We start from the raw sequence: 27123 nt of genomic DNA on the forward strand, positions 1-27123 counted from the left end.
GCGATACATTATTATTAGTAACTACTAGTGTCATTTTTGAATCCTTGATAAGAAACTGCCAAATGCTACTATATTGTATGCTATTTTCTAAAGAAACTTGCAATACCTTTTAGTAAGCAAAAAGACATGCGTATTCGAGAAATGATTATCAAAGCAAATAGCTGAATTGGGTATAATTTTTTTTCTTCCGTTGCAAATTATAATTGACGTAATTCTTACTTGATAGATAGCGACGCATATTATGTAATCGAAGCTATTGAGAATTATTTATATGTATTTATCGAAAATACAATATTTTCACGAATATTTTGAAAGATTTAATAATATTTTGGTTACACGAGGTATGAATATTTAATTTATTAATTGTATGAAGTATAGTTCAGGAAAGCACGTGATCTGGCTTATTGTTACGAACTCGTACTAACGGACTATGAACTCTAATTAATATGCACACATGTAATTATATTAGCATAATTAAATAAGAAACGAAATGTGAACGTAAATGTAATAACTTCGATTAATCACATGGATAATTAAGACATAAAAAGACATTACATATATAAATAGGTATGATTATATCGTATATAGATGGATCTTTTCCCCTAAAAGGGCTACATTTGAAAAATATAACTTTCTATTAATCTATTTAATAATACTATCAAACTCGGTTGGCTTTGCCGTTGTTAATATGCTACGCTGCTAACTAAACTTTATTTGTTTCTTCTAGACCAGACACTCGACGGTACAATGTGAGTATCTCGGTAAGAGTAGCGGCGAGAGCTTGAATCTTAACTTCGATGCGATTCGAGAGATTTACAAATTCGCCAAGACTCACGATTTTTAAAATTTACAAAATCTATCGCGACTTTCAAAACTCATCGAAATTTTAGAGAGCGAAGCCTGGCGAGCCCTCAAGATTCAACACTCATCGAGACTTTTAGAAGCTTCAGATCATGTCCAAACTCTTCGTCTCACTATGTGTACATGTTCGAAACGACCCGAATCGTTTCAGAACACATCACCAAACAAAAACATTATTCTGTAGCCAGTAAACTCGCACGATACACTATCAGACAATATGTCCAACTTGTGATAAGGTTATTCCTCGGTCGGCGTAACCGCTAGCTGGCGACACCGTCGGTCGTCCGAAGAAACGCGCATCACGGTACGAGCAGGCGCAGGTTGGTATACCAATCGCGCCTGTCTATTTCCATAGAGGTCGAACGCGTGTACCAGCGAGAACAGTTCGACGTGCTTCAAGATTTCACTGCGGCTTAGACTTCAGCCGGACGGGGTCTGGCCTACCTTGTCCCCGGCGTGCGACACCGTAAGTACAGCGAACTATTGAATGAGATTAGACGTGTTTTCGTCTGTTTCACCGTGTTACGTCTTCCGATCGTTTGCGTCGCGTTCAATCTTTCCGTGCACGGTATTTCCCGGCGCGGTAATGAATTATTGACAATTCATGGTCGCCGGCAAATGACCGGGTGAAGCTGGCCCAGAAACCTGAAATTCGATGGCTGTCACGATTGCAGTGCCGAAACAACGCGTGTGTGTGCTTTGCTTGAGATTTGCGTGCGTGCCGAGTTTCGCGGTCTGCGCCAACAACGAAATTGACCCACGCGAGTTATCGTGCCGCGGTTCGCTGCTCTCGATTCGAGAGTCTGTGGCTCGAGATGCGTCGATTGGCCGCGCGTGTACCAAAATTTTTGACATTTTTATTCGTACACTACTTTCGGCCGAATTCAAATTGGCGCATCCGCGATTACAACACACCCGTCTCGGGTAAACATAGATGCACAAATCCTGGCAACAATTCGAAATCGACCAACGTCGAATGCACCATCGAGGGGTCTCTTTGTTTCGTGCGTTTTTTTTTTTAATGCACAGTGAGAATAAGAAGGGATAATGTGTTGTGTAATTCTTGCGTCGGTGACAAACTCGTTAGAATCGAACGTCAAAGAGTCGTCGAAACGAACATTTACGAACGTTCTGGCCATATGATCTACCCCGAATGACGGTTTAGGACGTTTATGTAATAATTCGGTGAATCGTTATGGTCGATCAACGAGGTCTCGATGCAGGGTCGAAGATCACGAGATTCCGCGTTGATTGCTCGAGCGTGGACATGCTCTTTCAGATTTGTAAAAATCAATTTTTTCTTGCTTTTCTGTTTCTATAGTTAGATATCTTTATCATTACGAACAACTTCTAACAACCTAAACTCTTTATAATTAGAATTCCGATGTTAACGAGCTGAAAAATTAATATTGTGAGCGATTATCTCTACCTTAATCGTAAATTTGGCAACTAGTATCGTTACGAGTCAACGGAATTAAAGCGATCGAAGCTGCTTCTGAATAAATGGGAGCGTACAATTTTTTGATCCGATAAAATAATTTTTTATTACGTAACTTCATTTCTTGCGTTCATATAGGAAAATATTATGTATAAATATTATGTAATAACTCTTCAGCGATACGATCTCCCCTTTACAGAAGAGAGATTTGATTTTCGTACGCTTATCGAATTGCTTTAATCTTGCAATTAATCTGTACAGATGAGAAACTAACGTTTTATGACAATATAAGTTTAATTAATACAGTCATTTGAAATTTATTACAGGGTTTTCCCGGGAATTGAAATTCTCGGTGCTTTTTTGTGATATATATCAATGACGTCGTTTTATTTATTCTCATTCTTTTATATATATTTCTTTGTAACACTAAGGAGAACAATTATAAGGTTAATTTCGGTATACCATCCTAGAGTTGACGTTGTAATTGACGTCCAAACGCGAATATCATTCTTTAAATTACGTTTTTAAATTTCTATTCGGAAGTATCAGTTCATAAATATTTATATATCGACGCCGATGTGCGCAGAATTTGCAATGCACGTTGTTCAAATGTGTTCATATATCCAGTCCTTCTTCCATTCCGTTCATATATTTTTCTCGTATCGGTTACAGAATTCCACTAATATATTAGAAGCGCTAGAGAATAGCTAGCGAATATGTAACGTTACATATCTAGTGGCGCTTCAAACGTAAACAGTATTGTACGATGATTAGGTTAACCGTTTTTGATTTATATCGACGAAGATAAAAGCGAATAATAGAATCTGCTAGCTCTTTCTATCTTTTTATATCTTCAGCTTTCCTTATCTACAACACTTATTTCACATCTATCCGAGGAATTCCTGCATTCAAGTAACCGATGAATGAAAGCAATTATTTAATGAATCACTGGGTACAATATAGTTGTTGCTTGATTAGAGAAAGAAATCTATGGTATGTACTACAAATTCACTTTAAATAAGAATTGTAATTTAATAATTTCGTAATTCTTAAGATATTCGTTCGTTGATCGATGGCGAAGATTTAGTTAATTCAGCCTATGCGTAACAGATAATCAGTTAGATACAGTACAGTACAGTTAGATAATCAGACGTACCATTCCTCCGATAACAAATTGCTTGTTTTCTCAATGAGACCAATGACAAATATCGATCGGCGAATGACAATTACGTACTAACCGCGAATACAAGAAGATTAATAACGCGTGTACAAACACAATCTCCGCCTCGCGTTTGTTCCTTTTCGAGTCAAAATTTTTCCCAGTAGCCTTCGAGATGTTTTTACTGAAATTTTCCCTCGGTACGTGTCTTACCTTACGTTTATATCGTATACATATTTGACAACGTAAGATCGTTAATTACATTCACTGACGTTTAATCGCGTTGGTTAAACATCGATGTATCGCGGCTGCATCTCTGATACACCTGCAATTCGTGCGACAAATACGCACAAGCGTGTTAATTGACGCAGTATGCGTATGAATACGACGACAAGAGCACGTGTAATTACAGAGCGCGTGTGCAGGCGCCAATCGAACGAGACGCATCATTTTCCGCAGTCTTTCTCTTCTCCCCGCTTTGCGCATTGTCAGTCATCCTGTTTATTCTCTTGTGACCAGCGTGTTTTTTTTTTCGTACAATCTTCCATAAACGTTTCACGAATATTACGTCGACGAATTGTCTGCTTTATCGTAAAAAATCTGTTATTGGTTATAATGAGCCTTCTAGTGGATGATTTAAATGTACAGTCCATGAGTTTGGTAATAGTTGCGTTACTTCTTGGGTCGTCTTTACGAAATAACTGACCAACACAATCTCCCCTCAGTCAACAAGAAGCTAACAACGAGTTCTGATACTTTTAAACATATATACACATTATCACACACGTACATTAACGTGTATTCACTGGTAGAATACACAGGAAGGTTGCGTAGCAACGCCCAAAGAATAATCCACGAGAATTCCAATACACGAGTCGTCGTTCTCTTTCTCAAAGGAACGAGTTTTCACTGGGTCCAATTTATTTGACAGTTCTTCTTCGATATAATGCACTATATCGCTATGAAGTAGATAATTTGAACGATATATCGTATAGGATGTTCAAACTGTGCCAGAACGAACGAGACAGTCCTCAAGGAGGAACGTTTACGTGCTCCCTCAACAGTCGGTTAACGTTCCTACCTCCCTACTTGCCAGCTAGGAATATCGATTCAGTTGACGCCCCTTTTTCGGGCTAACGTTGAAATTGTTAGCTATGGTCACCCCGCTCTTTAATATAACTCTTTCGTATAGTCGGTCGGCTTAGTTTTCATCTGGCCACTTTTAAAACTGACGGATCAGCTATTTCAACCTCAACGATGCTTTCCGTCTTAGAAATCGATAGCATTTTCCAGCATCGAATCACCGTTGGACTCACAAACGCAGTCGCGAGGTGATAAAACCGATAAGCGTTACAATATGAACCATAAGATTCGTGATAATATTTAACGAGTGAAAAAATCGAACGAAGAAGATGAATTTAGCCTCCACCTTTTAAGCCATCATTATAAATTATGAATTCGCATAGACATTTATGGTCTAACGATTGCTAAAGGATCGTAGTGTACAACGTTCGTTGAATAGATTCGTATGAATTGTTGTTCGTTTTCTAAACAGTCTAAATTTAATCGTACGATTATATCAAACGACATCAGTATTTTTCTAAATTCTGTATATATATATATCTTTAATACATGAGATCTCGCACGATCTTGTCCCAGTTTACGTTGTAAGGAGGGAAAAGATAAATAACGAACTTTGGATGTTACACGCACCAACTTGTTTTGTTGCGAAATAGTAGCTCAGCTTTAACACCTTAATTAAGCACATTAATTCAAATTACAGGAGTTAAACCTTGAGTTTAATTACAATATATTATATGTGCGTAATATCATTATCGCAGGACATTTACATGCTTCTCTCCTTATTTCGATCACTTATGAAATGTTTTTTACGCGAAAGACGTAGCTTTTTTCCGATGCGAACAGATTTTTAATTTGTAATATTTTTCGCCATTATATTTCGCTTCGCTTCGTAAAGGAACGTTGGAAAATGTCGAGAACATAAATCACTGTGCTGATGTAAATTTCCACTTTGTACGGTAGAATTAGTTTCAGTAATAAGTGAAACTAAACTTTGTTTTACATTGTGTGCCACTTCGTGCAATCGCAAAGTTCATCGTATTTATTATTGTACTGTGTTGTATATTGTAATAGTCGTAAAATAATCCCAGTTGTAAAACAATCGTACATCATGCTTTAATGATAATAATATTATTATTACTATTCGTTGCTTCGTTGGAGAATAAAGTTTCTCCTGAAACGGCACGGAACAAAATGATAAACATTGTTCAATGATGTCTGGCAAATCTCTATGACTCGCGGCTCGACTGTTTCTGACATTACGCTGTTGTGGGATCGATATTTGCAATTATTTCATTATTTCCCACTGGTATATATATAGATATTCACATCGCAACACAATGACGTACCGCGACTAGTTTAGTTGAAATACAATCTTAGCAACGTTCAACGAGTTTAATTTGACGAAGTCCTATAACATGGAAAATAGGGATAGACTAATTAAGAAGTCATATCAATGACGCAGAAGTCTTTGATGTAGATAAAGAAGACCAACGTACAAGAACAGAAGAACAAACAGATAATTGCTTTTACTCATTTTGAAAAAAATTGTGACATACGGTTTTCACTTTCGTACTTTGATGTTTGTCAGCGTTTGCACTTATATTTAATTTATCCTAGTTGTATATTTTACCAATGATTTGTATCGTTCGATCTTTCCAGTGAATTTAATATCGTTGAGCAAGTAATGACTTCAACGACATAATGTTTTGAACGGCAACGTGTATCGCATAGATATCTATTTAAATTTCGCTTCTACCGCCCGATTAAACCACAAGGACGTATATTTGACTTGATTAGCCAGCACAACAAAGATTACCAGATACTCCGAGCGACACGATTAGTGTCAATTATGGTCTATTTCTTTAGAACATGACACCTTTCCTGCATGTATTCGACCTAACGTTTGATGCTAATATATTTAGTATATCTGATAAAATCATACAGTTTTTACCATTCATTCGGTCTTACGGAAAAATACTCCCTTAATCTAAAGGAAACGAGCGCGCATTGTAATCTCTAGATTTCCCATATTACAAATATTGATAAACGACAGACTGTTTCAAAAATAGCAACGCTATAGTAACGCAAACAACACATATCGCTATCAAAATATGTAGAAATGATAGAAATTAAATGGAAATATTTCGAAATTTTGCCGCTTTATAAGACGCGAACGGTAATCGACAAATGAACGTTTCAGTTGTTTTCGTATAAAAATTGATCAAAGATTCTATTTCGATCAACTAAGCAAAACAGAATTATTATGAGTGACGCGAATGGACATGAATAGAAAATCTATAAACAATCGTTTGAAATTATAAATATTATTTTGATTATATGCGTGTGACATTAGTACCTATATTGACACAGTTGGAAATAAAAAAAAGCCCACGTGTGCAGCGAAGTTGAAAGGTCAGTAGTTCGGTAGATTATCCAGCGGATGTTTTGCAATTGCGTGACAAACGCACAAAGTAGTTTTATAATTTGTAGGTTTATTGAAGTTGTTCGCATGGTTTTCCACAAGGCACGTGCTACACTAATCTCGAGGTATTTCAAGAATGAATTTTATTCGCTGTTATCTAATCGATCGTTCCAAAAAAAGCAGTCACACTGGTGTACGATAGACGCGTATTCGACAAATTCTGAAACGGAGTGAAATTCCTAGAGCTAGGAAGCTTGATAAACGAAGTACGTATTTCGTAAACAACTTCTCAAGGAAGTTATTAATAACACAATGTGTAACGATAAAAATAAAGTAGCGGAGAAAATTGATAGAATTTAAAAAATAAATATTTAATACGCTGTTTCTCGCGATAGATACCGCATGTAAAACGAAAATGGCTCTTAAGTTTCAGTGTGACGTGTTCAACGAATATCAAATTGACGACTTATTGAATGGTCATTGACCAATAAACACATAGACGGAGATTGTGTACAGCCATCGCGGCGACGGGTGCACGCGAGTAACTTTAGATTTTAGAACACCAGATAAATTTCATTTTTTCTTAAATATGTTCACGGATCAATCGTTCATGTAATAATTCAAAGAATTATTTAATAAATACGAATAGCGTAAGGGTATCGGCAACGTAATAGTATTACATTATCTATGAAAACCTTGTTCGAACGACGAAGGAAATTTATTTTTCATATAAATATTAATCCAAGCAAAATCTCTGACAAATAAGTTACTTCGATTATCGTAAAACAAAAATTAAAATGCAAATACGTTACTGTACAGGTATTGGATAGGCATTGAAGCGAAATTCGAAGCTGATTCAAAAGGGAGAAACCAATAACGATAGAGCCTATTCTACGACACGCGTCAATTTAATGTGTTGGATAGAATATTACGTTCAAGGTCGATTAACAAAGCGCTAGAATGGCTTCGTTCGTACAATAATACAACTTTCTCTTTGTATTTTGACGTATTTGTTATTAAAAAAAGAAACTACGATCATCAGAGATTACTATGAAAATTCCATGTTCGATATTTCTTAATCGTCGTAATAAATTGATATATCGATGTACGTGAATCGTAAGAAAAAATAATAGAAACAGAAGTCGTTGTGAGAGATTATCTAATGCGACTCGCGAATCGTCTTACGGTTGTACAGCATGAAATATAGTTTCCCAGGATTCTTTTAGTAACGTGCATCATTGTGCTACTTTATTACGTCTCCGTCATCGCATTAATAGCGATAGAAGAAGCTAAGTGGAATAGGAAATAGAAGAGGTAGCTATCATCTTTGTTTCTAATTCTCTGTTTCCAACTTTTAAATAAATCAAGCAGCGCATTTTCTGCCTTTGCTTCTATCGGGAAGCAAGAGGAACGCGAAAAGCATAAAAACCGAAGACAACGAGTTTCTGTCGAATGAAATTTAAATCGCTGCCGCGGTAGTTACGTAAGAGACTTATTTTGAGTATTTCCTTCTGATTTTGCGCAAGGCCGAATAGTTCTTATATTGTCGTTTAGTATCTTCTATATGCATATGTAAATCTTGGCAATACGACATCTCCGACTCATTGATCTGTAGATTCATAGAGATCGAACGTTAATATGTTTTTTAAACAACTTCTATACAACCAATAGACATACATACATACATACACAAGTAAATGTGTTCAAATAGGAACGAGAATGCTGAGAAAGATACGAAATGGACAAAATTTGGATATTAATTATTTGTATAGAATATTTTATTGATCGTTTATGTGACCTTTCGAACAGAACACTGGCAATGCAGCATCTTTATACATGTCAATGACACGAATCATTATTTTCATTTTCCTGGCAAACGGGGAGCATTATGTTATAAGACAATTCTATTTATAACGCTGTTGAATTCTGGCAGAAGTTTGTGACTTTATTTCTGCATCGTCAAGTATGATTCATAATAATTCAAGAATTATAATATCATCGAAAGATAAGACTCTCTGTTTCAACGAATGAAATGGCTCTTATATACATGCTTAAAATTATACTTTAACGTTAGCTACCTACTCGATCAATGATACGTCAAAATTCTTTTATAGAATGAGCGATCCAGTTACGTCCTCATGAATATGTAGAACATAATTCCATAAGTATGATATAAAGTAAACATGATCAAAAGCATCCATCTTCTTCCTTCGTCCACTCTTCCATATATAGCATGGAGAATGAGGGATAAAATTCAATAGCATCCCCTCTGCGCAAAAGAGCGAAGGGACCATGGTACGTTTTTACGTCTAATACAATATGTTCCACGCACACGTATATCGACACACGTTAGAGACGATCCTTTCTAAAATTGAATGCGCACGCACCCTTTTACCTGAGTCAAATGTTGAGTAGCGAGCCATTTTTTTTCACGATAAAGTCTATCCGGAACAATTTGCGTACAACTTTGTACAATCGCGTTTGTAGTCTGTACAGTGGGTCCTGCCCAGTGGGTTCAGCATTTGACGCACTCGCTTTAGCTTTAATGTTCGAAAGTGTCCAATTTATCTGTTGATATTCTATTTGACGTTGTTCCATGATTCGATAGAAAATAAAGTGATATCTTCGAAGTATCTATACATCGTTTGTGAAACGTAAGTAATTATAGTTCTCAATCGTTTGATATGAATAATAGTTGTTGTGCAAATGTTTACGAAGCTGAGCAGAAGGATTAATCAAATAAAAAGTTTCAAACGTTTCACATTTGTCATTTCCAATTAAGACTGATAGGTTCGTGATTATTTTTCTAGCCAGAGAACGCATGAATTTGTGCGTGTATCGAGTGCGTTACGTTTGCAAACTACTGTCTCGTCTGAGGTTCATAGTCTACGCGTTACGCAAGAAATGCGTTCTGGAAAACGTACGATGTCAAAGAACGATAAAAGTTGGCGTTACAATCAACTGGCATCGACTCTTTCTCGGGACGATCGTAAGACGCGATTCATTTTTTCTTTTATCGTTTCATCGTTGACATTTATCTTCTTAGCTCCTTAAATATTTTTTTCATTTATCACGCGAACAACCCCGTATCGATCGAACATAAAGAAAGTCGAGAAGAAGAGACGCAGCGATCATTTCACGCGCATCCTTCACTATGCGATTGAATCAATGCTGCTTCGTAGTTTCTTCTCACGTGTGTATTAAATTTAAATGTTCTCTGACGCGTGCGAATTCAGATGAAATGGAGAATATCCGACTCGTCTGGAAAATTTGCGTTTCAGATTTACAACAGAAATATCATTCTGTTTCGTCGAACAAAACAACTCGATCGCATTTCTAATCTTCATACAAATTGTGTTTTAATTCGTTCGTCGGGTCTCCCTATTAAGAGCTTTCGCGTTGACTTTTGCTTAAACGAACGTAACAAGAGTATCTGGGTCAGAATAAGTGGAGCACTTACAATGTCAAGGTATTAAAAAATATGGACGTGTCGTGATCGGTGATCTCTGACTTTGAAATCGGATCTCGGGGACTGGTTGCCATTTATGGAAATCCAGACAAGGTCGCCAAAGGGATTGCACAATCGATTACACAATTTTCAATCGCTGTTCGATTATACGGTGATATTTTGTAATTGATTGGAAGCGAGCGGTTTAGACAGAATCTAATGTTCTTTCATAAACATTAACTTGACGCGAAACATTCACGCGGTTAGGCTATTTTTAAAATTCTAATAATATCTTCTACTACGGAATATATTTAGAATCGAAATGATCAAAGAGTCACTGTAACGATTTTAAAAATAGTCGAAAACAAAATCCAAAGTTGTTCGGCCTTAATTGATTCGTCAAAAGCAAAACATTGCAAATGTATACATACTACATCGTAAATCCGTGCTCGGTTCATCGTTTCGATGATTAGAACGAATTCGTCGTTTTAATTTATTCATCGCTCGTGGCGGTTCGCAAACAACAAGGCCGTACATTCAGAAGGAGACTTTAACCGGGCTTTATTTATGAGAGAAGCGTATCGTATAACGGTGTTGACGACCGAGGCTGAGAATCGCGGATTCAAAGTACGAGTCTAATATTATTCTAATAATAAACTCATTTGTTCTATTATCGTACTTGATCCGAAAGCCAAGCGATCGTTTCCAGTAGAAAATATTTTCACGACAAGTAATCTGCACATTTTCTGTATACGTTTTGGTTGGCATCGATCTATGGTTTAAGAAACTGTCTGACTCACGATGTTTCGTTATGATTGATGCGCAAAGTGCGTCAGAACATCGTGCGGTGAAGTTTGTAAAATAATTTCAGGCTTCTCTTACGTTCGATCCTTTCCGATTAATCCTATCTTCCACCGATCTTATCAATTTTCCTATTTTTTGTATCGATCGTGCTTGTATTAAATTGTTCCTTAACAAGTAAACACCTAACAGAGAAAAGTCTAATGGCAAAAATTCAATCTCGCATCATTAACAGTGAACCACTAACGATTAAGGGATAGCGCTCGATGATTTAACGTTGAAAGCAAACACTGTCCAGGTGTGCCTGTCACCGGCAACAATTTACGACGAAATATTTAATAATAATTTTACTCGCTGTACCTCGAAATGACGTCAGTATCCACTGTTTTGAACTCTGTCGCTCGCTATACCAAGGATTTGTTTGATCACACGCGAACTTTAATATCTATTGTTTCAGAAACCTGGCAATCACTCCACGCCGGACTCTCGATAAGCTTCCAGCCGGTGCAGCTTCTAGCCGTTGGAATCGAACTTTTACGATATATCGAGACGCGTGGAGCGACATATACGAAACAGTGTGGTTCGATTAAGAGATAACAAAGAGTGATAAATTCCGTGTGGAGCAAGAAGAGAGAGAGAGAGAGATATTTCTTTTATTATTTAAGAGCACCAAAGGCTATAGTGGCGTTGTCGCGGTTAAAAGTTCCTTTGGAAGAATATATCGAGGCGAGATATTTAACGAAGTTCAAGATTAAGAGAAGATTCTAATCGAACAGAATTGTAAATTGATCTACATTTGGTGAAAGTGTCCCACGCGACTCTACATCGTAAAAATGCAGTCCTCACGCGCTAGATACGCACTGGCCAAACACAGGAACGTGTTGCAAGTATATAAAATTGCAAAAAAATGTTTCGCCACCGATGTTCAGTACAAACCAATCCGGAGCGTACTCGTCGCCAATCGAGGTGAGTTTCGCCTTCTTTCGTTTCTAACAGTTTCGTCTGTTCGAGCTTCAAGCCGTATAACGCATAACACGATGTTAGTTTTGCAATATATTTCGTAGCGTCAGCTCGTAATAATCGGAGTCTCCAAGCATGATTCAGATCGGAACGAATACATTTAAAGAATTGATGTCAAAGTTCAGGGGTGTGAAATTACTGATTGCGAGAAAGCGATGGGTAAACAAAGATTTAACCACGTTATTTCGATAAATTGATGTTAACTCTGCAAGGCAATAGAGATATTATTACTAATTAAAAATTATGATGTTTGTTATTAAAGTTTCTTCGGTTATTCGATCAAACACATACAAAATACATCGACCGAATAAACGATGCTACCACCTTTTGTTTGTATATAATCGAAATTTTGTAAATCGCTATCGCGATATGTAGAACCAATATATTCATCTAAATGTTGTCAACGCCAATGTCGAAGTCAAGTCATTCACGTGTCTATCTTTAACTCGAGTCGTAATTGACCTACTAATGATAAACCATTTAAAGATGTCATAATTAAACGCAAAACAGGGGATTACGATTATTAATAATATCGTTTTATTTTTATATAATTCGAGATTAACAATGATCAACATATTGGACGCCGTTTAAACAATCTGCTTTAATTCTTCTTCTATCGCATTTATTATATCATTCCGCCGCCTGTGTAATTATCGGTTTCGATTATTTCTAGTAGGCGATAAATTAACGATGCCAAGAAATTTTGTAGAAGCGATGTAGAGAGAGAGAAGCGGACACCGGTGTCGCCATGTATTTGTCTTAAACATAGAGAGTGTGCCTATTTAGTTCGCGTTCTTTGGCAGAAGAGTCCTAAAGAGGTATTTATATAAATCACAAGACTGAGATTGCTGTGCGAGTATTATTGTGTCTACGTTTGATAACGAAAGTCGTTAATATCCAATCAATAGGATAACGTATCTTCGTGGCGGTGAAAAATGAATATTTTGAAAAACGAAATATTTCTCTTCGTAGTATCACATTCTTTGTTTATCGTAGGAAAGATTCAAGTTTTGAGATTAGAAAATGATATGTACTCAAAGATAATTATATCTGGAAATTTAATTCGCTTACTGGTTGCACGATTCAGGCAATATTGCGCTAATCTTATCAAAATCAGGTTTTATCGTTGTTTTTTACAATGAACGTATTTATGCGCATTTGAAATGAAGAATTACCGCAAACGTGCACACAAATGTAAGGAAATAGTACGCGTTATTTCTTAGATAATAATTTCTTCGCGATCTTTCAAGCCACGCGAAACACGCTAACAAGTTATAAATATTCCAACGTTAGGATCGTGTTTATGCAAATTGTTTCACTGGTAACTCGTATTAGAGAAATTATTAACATACGCTTCTATCGATATTTAAGTATCCTGTTAACCTATGTGGCTCGATAGAAAACTGTGTTTCATACGTTACGAATTACGACTTAAACGTCAAATGTTTTACCTTTATGCTCGTAGCACGTTCATAAATTCCATGAGAACTTACATTTGACGAAACGGCTGCATCATTTTATGGGACAAGGCCGTGCGATAAATCGGTGTACGGAAACGACGGTATTCTCGTAATTTTGAATATGATGCACGTGCACGCTATTTAATCGCGCGTGCATTCTCAGCGGGGTTAATAAAGACCGGACGAAATGAGAATTCGAAATAAAGATTTCAAAGAGGAGTAATACTGCTGTAACAAAATAGATTTATTATTGTTGCAGGAGAAATTGCCATTCGCGTGTTTCGAGCATGTACCGAACTGGGCATCCGTTCCGTGGCCATCTATTCGGAGCAGGACAAAATGCAAATGCACAGACAAAAAGCCGACGAGGGTTACGTGATCGGCAAAGGACTTCCACCTGTTCAAGCTTATCTAAATATTCCGGAGATCCTGAAAATCGCGAAAGAGAACGATGTCGACGCTATTCATCCTGGTTATGGTTTCCTGTCGGAGCGATCGGATTTCGCGCAGGAGGTGATCAATGCTGGGATAAGATTTATCGGTCCTAGTCCCAAAGTCGTTCAACAAATGGGTGACAAGGTACGATTTTTTACAAAAATGAAACTCTGGAATATTAATAAAATTGTAACGACCCTTGGTAACCCGGTACTTTAATTTATTGATCGTTTCTCTCTGTCATTTCTACCGATTCGGTAGTTCAGTGTCGGTTGTATTTGTTATCCTTGTTATTTAGTTAATCTACATCTCATCAGCTCATCTCATAGAAATGAATTTCGTTTACAATTCCTACTTATCATACCTGTTGTTGCGCATCGACTCACGAATTTACAGATTAAGTTCAAGCGATGCAAACGTCGCGACGACCCTTCCCCCGAATTTCATCTTAAAACCATTTCTCCCCTAACCGTTGCTGATTAGCGCACGCCTACCCTAGTCTAAGGGTACAAGAAGAGCGTAGCAAAGAATATTTATTCACCTGCAAACCTACGCTAAGTGGAAACATCGACTCACCGCTGTAGAATTCAGGAACAATTGTACTATTACTTCGCTAAACTACCACACGCCTTGCTCTCATTCGCTTCGTCCTAACCTCCGTGATCATTTCAAAGCGAGAGAAGCACGCGGGACCCAACATCTGCCTTACTATCGTCTCTGAGTTAACTAATTGCCTATTTATTTAATGTATTTCTCTCTGTTTCTGTTTTATTACCACGTGCCCCTATCTTCGGTCTTGTTTGTCTTTCTCTTCCTTTTCTAAATTCCCCGCACAATTTACTGCTTCTTCGCGGTATGTTTCGTTACCAAGGACATTTTCCAGACCGCCTATCCAGGCTTTCTACTTTCCTAAATTCCACTATCCAGTTATGCATAAATCATAAAAATTTGGAAATGATTAGGTAGCTGCGAGGCAGGCTGCGATAGAGGCCGAAGTGCCGATCGTTCCGGGAACAGACGGGCCAGTAACGACGTCTGAAGAGGCAATGGAATTTTGTGTGAAACATGGACTGCCGGTGATATTCAAAGCCGCTTACGGAGGAGGTGGAAGAGGTAGGAGTTTATCGAATAAACTTCGTTTTATCGGATAGAAACGTTCGTTTAAGCTATTTCTACGTATAAATGAAATTTTCCATGGTTAGAAAACATTGTCTTGTTTCGTGGTTATTTTCTGGCCGTGAAATAAAAACGACGTTTCGATAAAGTAGACTAATGCTCTGGATGCGCAACGTCGAATGCATTCGTATCTGGTGTTTCCGGTGCTTTTTTTTTGTTCTCATCTTCTTTCCCGGGGACGTCTACCCGTCACGAAAACTACTCACTGTGAAATCCACTCGGTGGAACAAGTTTATCAGTTTCTCTCCTCTGTATGATTTATGAGCAGACTTAATTACACCTCGTTGACTATTACTCGTTCCCATAATGTCTCTTTTCACGAGAATCGAGCAATTGTTCGTTTGAAAACATACTAAAATATTTGGAAAATTTTTGATGGTCGCGATATCGCACATGTCCCGAAGTTTCGTAGATGTTATTTGAAAATAATTACTCGTACGATAACCTCGATTCGTCAAACTATCCGAATCGTTTTATAACTTGGAAACAGTCAAAACAGAATACGCATTGTACTTTTATTCCAAACGCTATTTACTTAATAAGAATCGGTGATGAACGAAGCAGCATTCACAACGAACGCTCAATAAAAGCGTCACCTCGAGAGAAGATTTATGTTCGTAGTACAATTAAGATTGAGTCATTTCGTGTAACTTGAAACGAATATAGAACGGATTAGGTATTATACATGTACATAACTTTTTTACCTTATCTGCACAAACGCAAGTGCATTATTCTTATCTGCGAGGAAAATTATACGTTTTTGGTAAGAATGTATTTAATGTTAACTACATACTTATATGAATTTAGTTCAAGTATGCAGTAGAGCAAAAATCTTTTAAACGGTATAAATATGTCAAGCTTTCGACGGAAATTTCCTTTTTGCGGATAATAATTAATTTCCATGAAATTCCGATTCGAAGGCTTCCAATTTTCATTAAATTCCATAAACTTCTATAGAACAGAGATACTTTCATTGCACGAGAATATTAGTGATATTCTGTGTAAAATTTGTCCGAGTCGTCGAAGTTCTAAACTCCGAAATAAAGTGTACTTTCGCTACTTGGTCAGGAATGAGAGTCGTGAGACACATGGAAGAGGTTCGAGAAATGTTCGAGCGTGCTTCTTCCGAGGCGGCAGCCGCTTTCGGGAACGGTGCGATGTTCATTGAGAAATTCATCGAGAGGCCAAGGCACATCGAAGTGCAATTGTTGGGAGACAAAGCTGGCAATGTCGTTCATCTTTATGAACGTGATTGTTCCGTTCAACGTCGCCATCAAAAGGTCAGTAGAAGAAGATTTAACCGTTTCTAGACAGTGGCCGTTCATCTAATAAAATCGTTTATTCGCTTTGATCCATATTACACGTATTTTTAGACACGCTAATTTATTCACGTTATTTGTAGCAACGATCGAATTGAAATTGTTAAGAATTTCATGAAAGACTTTTCGAAGGATTAAAAGTTACAGAAACATGGCTTATAAATTGATAAAATATTTCATTTTGAGAATTAATTGATTGTTCCGTTTCTTGCGAAATGCATATCGATAGAATTTCGTTACGAGAAAGGAATATCGTTTGTAATATTACGTTTGTACTGTTGTATAAGCTGTCGTTACGTAGTTAAGGCAAAAATTACGTTACATTATAACGTTACATAAATTACTATATAGAATTTCTGAGCACTCGAACGATACAGTACTACATGTTGCAAAATTGTATTTCTGCAACTATCGACGTTTGTTTGTGTTCGTTAACATCGCTTAAATTATTAATTATATGCGAAGATAGATCGAGTACTATTTCGCAATAGGCGATTGAATAAAAATCGTTCTCTTACTTCTTCGTGTCAAGGATTTGTTAGACGCTTAAATGGCATTTACGTACTCGACAGTTTCCATGTATTGCACGGAGAACGAGGACAACGTAGAAAAAACGGGGAATAGGCATTCAGAGGACAAAAAAGAAAGAAAAATGCAAAGGGAAATGACAAGAATCGAACGATTCTAGATCAACGTGTTCGTCGACGTCGTGAAACATTGTGCGAACGGAACGGTATCGCGAAATAGTTTGAAGCGCGAGTTTTTGTTCTGCCGGAAAGCCGGTGCGTTCTAACGAGTCGTGTTAATTAAGATGAAAATTTCAGGTCGTTGAGATCGCTCCTGCACCAATGTTAGATCCCAAGGTTAGGGCTAAGATGACAGAACACGCTGTGAGATTGGCAAAGCACGTTGGTTACTCGAACGCTGGTACCGTGGAATTTTTGGCCGACGAGTCCGGCAATTTCTACTTCATCGAGGTCAACGCTAGGTTGCAAGTCGAACATACTGTTACCGAAGAGATCACCGGGTATGTATATCGAGGCGAAAGACACGTGAAAGAAACATTTGCATAAGCGCCTGTTATATTTTTGCATATGGTTACAGCATTTACGTAAATATGGTAAATTTGTCATTCAGAAGACTAGAATTACCAAAATGGTCTTAACGATCAATTCGTAATTTTTCATGGGAATTTTGCACATAGATCCATGCACGAATAGATATAATTTTTGCGATAAGATTTCTTTTAGATCAAGAGGAATTTATTTGTCTTAGAATCGACTTGGTGCAATCTCAAATCCGTATTGCCGAGGGTATCACGTTACCTGAGTTGGGTATGACCCAGGACAAGATCGTTCCTCAAGGTTTCGCGATACAGTGTCGCGTGACGACGGAAGATCCCGCGAAGAACTTCCAGCCGGATACCGGAAGAATCGAAGTATTCCGTTCTGGAGAAGGTATGGGTATCCGGTTGGATGGTGCGTCCGCATTCGCTGGTGCAATCATCTCGCCTTACTACGATTCGCTTCTCGTCAAGGTAAAGATTTATAGAAATTCAAAAGCAGACTTGCGTCTGCTTGTTGCTCCTTTTGGAGTCAGAAAACTCTATCGTATCGCACAGAGCTACACCATAAATACTTATTGAAATCTCGTTCATGTTCTCAGGTAATAGCTCACGCAGGAGACTTGCAATCATCTTGCTCGAAGATGAATCGCGCTCTCCGTGAGTTCCGAGTTCGTGGAGTGAAAACGAACATCCCGTTCCTCCTGAACGTGTTGGAAAACCAAAAGTTCCTCAATGGAAACGTTGACACGTACTTCATCGACGAGAATCCGCAGTTGTTCGAGTTCCATCCGAGCCAGAATCGAGCTCAGAAGCTGTTAAATTATCTTGGTACCGTTCTGGTGAACGGTCCAAGTACCCCATTGGCGACGCCGCTGAAACCAGCCGAGATAAAGCCTCACATCCCACAAGTCGCTCTAGGTATTGTATCGAAGCTCTGATTGGGAACAACATGTCCGATCACGTGTTTCCGCGACACTCGCAGGAAACCTCGGTGACTGATACGCGTCGATTTTAACGAAACTTTGTATTTTGACGAACAATGTCTAAAAGACCCGTCTCTTAGCCATAATTCCACATCAGACAATTTAGCCGTAATTCGACCGCACCCGTTTCTTGCTTTAAGGGTGATATCGACCTTTTTATCCGAGCCAGCCCTGTTACGTAAGTGTTTGTAAATCGTAAACGACGAAAAATATCGAAAGATGGTCGAAACGAGTACTGTGTTAGTGTCTTGAGACCTATAATTCTGCACGAAATATTTGTAAGTCTCAAGACAGGGTATAACTTTTATTTCAACTATCTTTTGAGATCCTCCTTTGTCGTTTGCGATTTATAAGCACCTAAATAAGTAACAAACGGACGAATCACGGGTAAATTCTTAGGTAGAACGTTCTCAGTGAACGTTTGTGCGGACTTTCGTCAAAATCGGCGTGAATCAGTCACCTTGGGTTTTCCTTGTTAGGATCACTTCTTACTTCGATTTCGTAATTGGATACGATTAAAGTAGCAAAAGCACAAAGAAGTTTGCTTTCAATGGTGTGGAACAGCGAATCAAGGGAGCAAATCTTTTCTATTTCTTTTTTGTGTGTGAGGGGATAATTGGGTGTTTGTTGTTTGTTTTGTATGTGGGTTGTTTCTTTGATCTTTTGCCACTATAGGCAATCGAATACTCCAGTACTATTTATTAGGGTGTCTTCGGACGATCAATGATATTGTCATTGATATTGTATCGAGATTCTCAACGAAAATACGATTATCAGTAAATATTGACAATATCATATCGACGATACATATTGATCTTTTTAGTTGAGATCCTGATAGTCTGAAGACAGTCTAATATATATGTATACATTCTTTTAATTGATATCTATAGCATTTAGCGTATAATTTTTAATATTAGAATCCACGCGTGGTAAACGAAGATAGAATCGAAAAATTGCACGACTGGTAAATTTCGTGAAAAGGACAGAAACGTATTTTTATTATTTTTATTATTTTTATTAGGTTGCTAAGAGGGATTGTAGTATTCGCAACTAAGCGACCTTCTTGTTTCGATATTTTTCATGCTTGTCTGCTGGATTAAAGACCAATCGGTGATCTACACTATCAAATAGTTTATGTTGCACACTATACCATTGTGTATCTAAAAATTGGGGCTATATACACACACAGATATACGTACAACACCTGAAACCACGGAAAAACTCTTGTTTCTATAACATACTTTGTTGGCATGGTGTTTCCATTTTTATATAACGTAGCTTTAGAGTTTTCTTTCGACACACATCGATGTGACAGAAACATTTGTGATCTAAAACTATCTTCTTGGTGTGCACTAATTTGCAGCAATTCAAGGAAATCGTTCAGTAACTTTCTTCGTCACTTTTACTTTTAGAGATTAATCATTTTTCGTAATTACTTCTCATTGTTTATCGCATGCTTTTATCTTTTTGTTTGACCATTTTTTTTAGACTTTGCTAAGTTTGCAGCTGCAGAGGAGAGCAATGATCCAGACGCATCAGGTACGCCTTAAGATGTATCATCGTATCTTCTTAAGTCTCGTATTTTAAGTAACTGGTAATTAGATCGTTAGTTGGTTAAGGAAGGGCAGAGATGATATTTTCAAACGGAGCTAAGCAATGGGCAGATACGACAAATTCGATATTTGGTTGTCAAAATTGAAACAAAATTTTCGTTGCTTTTTATTTTATTTATTTTATTGCATTGATTGTATTACAGACACGATTGGAATCCGTAATTTACAAATATTGGAATTGGAATTGGAATTTGGTTTGTACGATTGGAAGAGGTTTCGTTGGGATGAGAGGAAAAACGTTTGTCTAAATTAAATAGCTGTTCATTACGTGAGTGGTTTGCAAATGAAGCTATCAATATTGTTTACGGTCAATATTTCACAAAAAGAAAAAAAAAAAAATAAGGAAAAGGAAAATGAAATTGAACGTTAAGCTTGCACGTGTCTTAGTTTCTCAGATATGATCTCAATTTCAAACTGCTCATGTAGATCTAAAAATTAAGGTGATTATAAATGTATATTTTTGTATACTAATATTTTATAACAGTATAATGAAAATGTAAAACGCAAAACATCTCATATATTAGCAAAAAAATATTGCAATAAGACCATTCGAAAATATACATTTAAATAATTCACCTGTTACTTAGTTTCAACGTTTTATTTAATTATTTTTTTATGGGCAACAAACACGTGTTGCGATTTAAATGGAAGCGGCATTTATTGGCAATATAATTTGGGATAATAATGGAATTCTGTAATATATCTTAAAAAGAAATCCTGAAAATACAAATTAAAGCGATGTTTTAAGTCGAAAATAATTTTATGGATTTTGAAATTGCGCTGAAGGGAGGTAGATCGGTTTTTAATTATGAACAAAGGTAGAGCAATTAATGAGAGAGATTTGAAGAGTGTACTCGTCCATTTAGACGGGTTATCTACATCAGAAAACATTATTACTTACATCAGAGATACTTTAATTAAGAGTGTCATTATACACACACACACATATGAACTATTATACAGGGTGGACAATATATAAACTCAATGCTTTTCGTTGTCAATCATTTTTAAACAAAATAAGAAAGGGCAGTCTTTTGGATACAAGTCATTTATGGACACTTGGCAATTATGTATGGAATATTAGAAATATGTTACGTACAATACAATATTAGAAAAATGTCCTATCGACATATTCGTTATATTCCTATCGCTATCGCTTCTCAAACAACACCTTCCAGCTGCTCGATTATATTTAGTTTGTTGAACTTTACTTTTAAGAGCATTCATACTTGAGCGTCCATAAAACAATTGATAAAGCGAAACAAAAGATGACACGTCGTTCGAAAATAAGGGGGAACTTTGAGATCAGTAAATTATACATCGTCTATCCTGTATTATGTAATCTTACAAGAGACATTTTCCTTTGTTTACTCTTCGATCAATCTCTCCTTTATCTTATTCTAACGCTTTTTTTGGACACTGCACGCGCAAGCTTACTAACCCGCACGTGAAAGCTTTCTACAATTCCTCCGAATTTTTCGATCTTCGACTAACTCCTCTGAAATTTTCAGACATATTGGAACCACCGAAAGGCTTCCGTCACATTTACAAGGAGCAAGGTCCGGAAGCGTTCGCCAAAGCAGTCAGACAGCACAAAGGGCTACTTCTGATGGACACCACGTTCCGTGATGCTCATCAATCTCTTCTGGCGACTCGTGTCAGGTCGCACGATCTTCTCACGATCTCACCATTCGTCGCTCATAAGTTTAACAATCTTTATTCCCTGGAGAATTGGGGTGGCGCGACGTTCGACGTTGCCCTTAGGTTCCTCCACGAGTGTCCCTGGGAACGATTAGAAGACATGAGGAAGGCGATACCAAATATTCCCTTCCAGATGCTTCTGAGAGGTGCCAACGCTGTCGGTTACACCAATTATCCCGACAACGTTGTTTACAAATTCTGCGAACTTGCTGTACAGACTGGAATGGATGTGTTCAGGGTGTTCGATTCGTTGAATTATCTGCCGAATCTGATCCTTGGTAAGTCGAGGGAAACAAATCTCAGAAATTTATCTGTTTGTACGTCAACGACAACGCGTTTTCTTTACGATAACATGGCAGATAGCCCGCCGCTTTGTTGCTCTACCGTAATCTATAACTGGACCGAGGGTTCGGTAAGGATCTTGACAAGATGCTTGAGCAAATGTTTAGAAAGTTCATAGCCGGCGACTCGAAGTCGCCAAGATATGAGGTGTCGATTGCATAACTATTTACGATAATTAAAAGATGCGCGATATAGTTTAATTAGATTGGGTGTAGAGGTAGAGATTTTGAGAGGATTTTGAGAAAAAGAGAAAACGTATCTGGCCACGTAGCGAGGGAACCATTGACGTCTTTTTTGGTAAGAGGAATCCCGAAAGATTAAGGTCTCTTTACAAGAACATCTAACGTATACATTTACTCTCGCTGAATAAAATAGCAGGCGTGTTTCGATAGAAATAAACGCTAAACGAAACCGATGGAAATGTACGTAACGAAACGAAATTTCAGGTATGGAGGCAGCTGGTAAAGCGGGAGGCATCGTCGAGGCAGCGATTTCGTACACGGGCGACGTAAGCGATCCAAATAGGAAAAAGTATGATCTGAAATACTACACGGACTTAGCGGACGAGTTGGTAAAGGCTGGTACTCATGTATTGGCGGTTAAGGATATGGCTGGCCTTCTGAAACCGAAAGCCGCTGTCATGTTGATCGACGCGATCAGACAAAAACACCCCGATGTTCCTATTCATGTCCATACACACGACACCGCGGGGGCTGGAGTGGCGTCGATGTTAGCGTGTGCAGAAAGCGGCGCTGACGTGGTTGACGTTGCTGTTGACAGTATGTCCGGAATGACGAGTCAACCATCTATGGGAGCCGTGGTCGCCTCTCTTATCGGTGAGTAAGATACGAGTGTACGATGGTGACTCTTATTAGGAATAAAATCAAGCGCCAAGAAGAAGAAAAATTCGAAAAATTCCAGGAACCCCGAAGGATACGCAGCTTGATCTCAGCGATATTTCGGAATACTCCGCCTATTGGGAACAGACTAGAACCTTGTACGCTCCGTTCGAGTGCACGACCACTATGAAGTCTGGAAACGCGGACGTCTACCTGAACGAGATTCCTGGCGGTCAATATACGAACTTGCAGTTCCAAGCCTATTCCCTCGGTTTGGGAGAATTCTTCGAGGACGTGAAGAAAGCTTACAGAGAAGCAAATTTGCTGCTCGGAGATATTATCAAAGTTACTCCCAGTTCGAAAGTAGTTGGCGATCTGGCGCAGTTTATGGTTCAGAATAAACTTTCGGCTGACGATGTGCTGAACAAAGCTGAGGAACTGTCTTTCCCCAAATCGGTTGTAGAATTCCTGCAAGGTGCCATTGGCGAACCTCACGGAGGATTCCCCGAACCTTTCAGGTACGTGAAATTAATATACCGCCCCTTTCGTTTCGTAAATCAACAAGTTATTATCTGACTAAACTATACATTTTTTTATCTGATCTAATTTTCTAATCTAAAAGATTGATCCAACTTAAAGTTTACTGCATTGTGTCATTTTTACAAACGCGTTAGAGAAATTGTCTTTTTCTTGTTAACGAACGTATTCTATAACTGCAATTTACAGGTCAAAGGTGTTAAAAGACATGCCACGCGTAAAAGGAAGACCTGGTGCAAGTTTACCGCCATTGGATTTCGACGCCTTGAAATCTGAACTAAAGGAAACTTATCCGCACGTATCGAACAAAGACATCATGTCGGCTGCTCTCTATCCTCAAGTTACGAACGATTACTTGAGGTTCCGGGAGCAATTTGGACCAGTGGACAGATTAGAAACGAGGATCTTCTTGACAGGAGCAAAAGTCGGAGAAGAGTTCGACGTAACGATCGAGAGGGGTAAAACTTTGGCCATTAAGACCCTGGCAATTGCAGAGGACCTCACACCGAATGGAGAACGCGAGGTGTTTTTCGAAATGAACGGTCAACTCAGATCTGTGTTCATCAAGGACAAGGAGGCTGTTAAGGTAAATATCGCATTATATTTTTCACAATTTAATCATATTTCGATACTTTAAGTCTTGAATTATGTTATCGTTGTACTCTCTCACTATCAAAAAGTGTCGTCAGGATTGAAAGTTTCAATTAAACCATTTTCCTTCTAACCAGGAGCTTCACGTACACCCTAAAGCTGCGAAAGGAGATAAGAACCAAGTCGGAGCACCCATGCCTGGCACCGTGATCGACATCAGGGTGAAAGTAGGTGATTCGGTCGAGAAGGGTGCACCTCTGGTCGTGTTATCAGCTATGAAAATGGAAATGGTGGTCCAAGCTCCGAAAGCTGGAAAGATTAAGACGCTGGACGTTACTCAGGGAATGAGATTAGAAGGAGACGACTTAGTCCTGACCTTGGAATAGACCTCTTAATCATTCGAGACCGAGACGTCTCTGAATTCGTGTCGTTGTATACTTTCTTTCTAACAAGAGTGTATTTTGCTCGATTAATCGAAGTCGGACGTCGTTGTCGCCAAAAGCATACGTAACGATCATTCGTGTTAATTCTCTAATCGATGATCTTTGATCGATAATTGAAACTTGGAAGTACCTTCTTTTTTATATGTATATTTCTTGGGTAATTTCTCTTCGTTTTAATCGTTGTAAGTAGCAGAAAATATCGGATATAGCGTAAGATTCACGAACAAATATTTTGAAGCTTTAAAATGAAGAAGATACGAAAAAAATCGCTTTGCTAAGATCGATATCAGATTTCTACGACTACCTCGATGAATAACAGGACAAAAGCACGAGGTCGTTAGTTTAATTAAATAAGGGTGCATTTCTTCTTCGTCGACGAAGAAAATGATTGTATATGAACATTTGCTCTTGTTAAAGAATAAGAGCAACGAATGTCCCATTGACGTATTTTCATCGTCTATGGTCATCCTCGAGTATCTTTTTTATTCCTTTCGATTGTTATACAGAGTGCCTCGTCTCAAACGGGTAACTTGATAAATATTTAGCTTCAATCATATGTAAGAACAAATAAGCTGCGAGGGACAGTTTTGTTGCAAAATTATTTTGATGTTTGTCGATGAGGCAGCCGAGGCAGTTTGTATAATTATTCGTCGAGCTCATCTTTTCAAGACGATCATCTTCTAGTATTTAATGTAACGTTTAATGCACAAACAGCTGTTCTCGCAACGAAACTTGTAATCCGTAGGCTACGAATCTCGTCTATCGACTTTTTAAGTAATTAATTGAACGCAACCATGCCACTGGATGCGCAACAAGAATTGATTTATGCTGCCTGAAACGTCGATTCCTTCGTGTTCATATTTGATGTTAAGCGGAAAACGAAACGTATATTAAAGGCCTATAAATAATATTTAAAGAGTCAACAAACGTCATCGAAGGTTGAAGTTCAATAACTTTGTTTCTTGCCATCGACGAGAAAAAGATATAGTAGGACTCGTCGAAATCGCACCAACTGCACTTTGTTTATTTCTTAAGATGTTAAGTGCCAGTACACCAGCGTTTTCCAAACTATGTTTCATGGAATGTTGGTTTTCAGGCTAATTGTAAATACTTCGATGATGGAACTGTAATTAATTGTTTCTTGGAAACAGTCATTCGTGTTAGGATTTATTGAATGTTTACAGGCTGTAGAATCCAGATTGTACAAAGTGATTAATTTGTGAGCGAAGGTGGTTTGGAAAACGCTTTTCCTGTAGATTTAAGTCGGGAAAAGTTCCGAGAAAGGGAATCTGTCGAATCTCTTGTGCTATATATTAGCTGAATGTTAGAATTTCCGTCATGTCGACGCGGATCATAACTAAATAAGTATGAATCACTTGTGAAAATAATATTCTTCAGGAATGGAATAGCATAACTCCGTATTTCTTTCTGTAAAAAGTTCCAATAGTGCTTCAAAAGGGAGACAAAGAATTAAATATTGTACATACGTTAATCGGTAACGATAAGTCGATCGGTACACAATCGAGATCTTTTTCCTAGCTCAGCTTGATGCATCGTTTTCAGACATCGAATGCAACTAACAATCCACTACAAAGAATCAAAGATGTGATATCGATTTTTATTTTATTTTACGTTGTTACAACGGATGTCACCGTGAGTGTTGGTCAGGCTGAATTCAAAGAATGGTTGTATATATTATTATCTTTATACAGTATGCGTAAATGTGTAAGGGATGACAATGTTTCTCCTTTGACTTATACTTCAAAGGGTTGTACAATTGTGTTTGATATAGAAAAAGGAAAAGGAATTGAATCATTGGAATCTCCTTGTCAATGTGCGTCTACGAAATGTACGCAGTGTATTTGTGTAGATATTAAATTTTAACGAATGTAATTGTATTTGTACGAAATGAACCGTCAAATGCAACACAATCTTTTACGATTAAACGAATGAATTCTTCCTTGCTGTTCCTTCTATCTGTCTCTTGTAAACGGAACACGAACGGTCGAGCTACGTTGAATCTTTTACAAAGGACACTGAGGATTTTATTGTACCTGTACCTGCTTTCCGTCTTAGCAGAATTTTCTTTCATGGCTCAATTCGAAGATCCGTCTTACGAATTAGTTCCGTTTTAATCACTAAACGAGTAGTAAATCGTACCTTAGACCAGATAATTTGATTTCACGTTATTCGTAATGTAGATAAATCTCGATCTAACGTTAATTCAATTGCACTGCAATTTTCAAAGTAGTATATATCTCTGTAACTGAATAATTCGTCACGGCTACCTAGTTTATCTCAAGTGCTATCACATTGAAATCATTAGAATCTATTAAAGATTACACAATATTCGTGTTTATCTTATCATGTTGTAATGTTCAACATG

At 37.7% G+C, this 27123-nt stretch overlaps 1 protein-coding gene across 2 annotated transcripts; it reads left to right on the forward strand.

Moving 5' to 3' along the window:
- Positions 1–1169: 1169 nt before the first annotated feature.
- Positions 1170–26683, forward strand: LOC100648453 (pyruvate carboxylase, mitochondrial). Of its 2 annotated transcripts, XM_003400089.4 has the most exons (14): positions 1170–1327; positions 11670–12178; positions 13952–14271; positions 15090–15240; positions 16372–16583; positions 17447–17649; positions 17898–18159; positions 18288–18606; positions 20160–20210; positions 21796–22263; positions 22774–23163; positions 23249–23684; positions 23893–24289; positions 24432–26683. In XM_003400089.4, the coding sequence occupies exons 2-14, from the start codon at positions 12046–12048 to the stop codon at positions 24678–24680; spliced, it is 3591 nt and encodes a 1196-aa protein (XP_003400137.1). In that variant the 5' UTR covers positions 1170–1327; positions 11670–12045; the 3' UTR covers positions 24681–26683. The 2 variants fall into 2 exon arrangements, with proteins under 2 accessions (XP_003400137.1, XP_003400136.1); XM_003400088.4 differs by lacking the exon at positions 20160–20210.
- Positions 26684–27123: the final 440 nt, after the last annotated feature.

Source organism: Bombus terrestris, chromosome 13 (genome assembly GCF_910591885.1).
Source record: "Bombus terrestris chromosome 13, iyBomTerr1.2, whole genome shotgun sequence".
Classification (NCBI taxonomy): Eukaryota; Metazoa; Arthropoda; class Insecta; order Hymenoptera; family Apidae; genus Bombus; species Bombus terrestris.

Coding starts and splice junctions, on each gene's coding strand:
- LOC100648453 (XM_003400089.4), top strand. CDS start 12,046: ATGCAGTCCTCACGCGCTAGATACGCACTGGCCAAACACAGGAACGTG. Junction 14,272..15,089: donor TTCAACAAATGGGTGACAAG/GTACGATTTTTT, acceptor GGAAATGATTAG/GTAGCTGCGAGGCAGGCTGC. Junction 23,685..23,892: donor GGATTCCCCGAACCTTTCAG/GTACGTGAAATT, acceptor TGCAATTTACAG/GTCAAAGGTGTTAAAAGACA.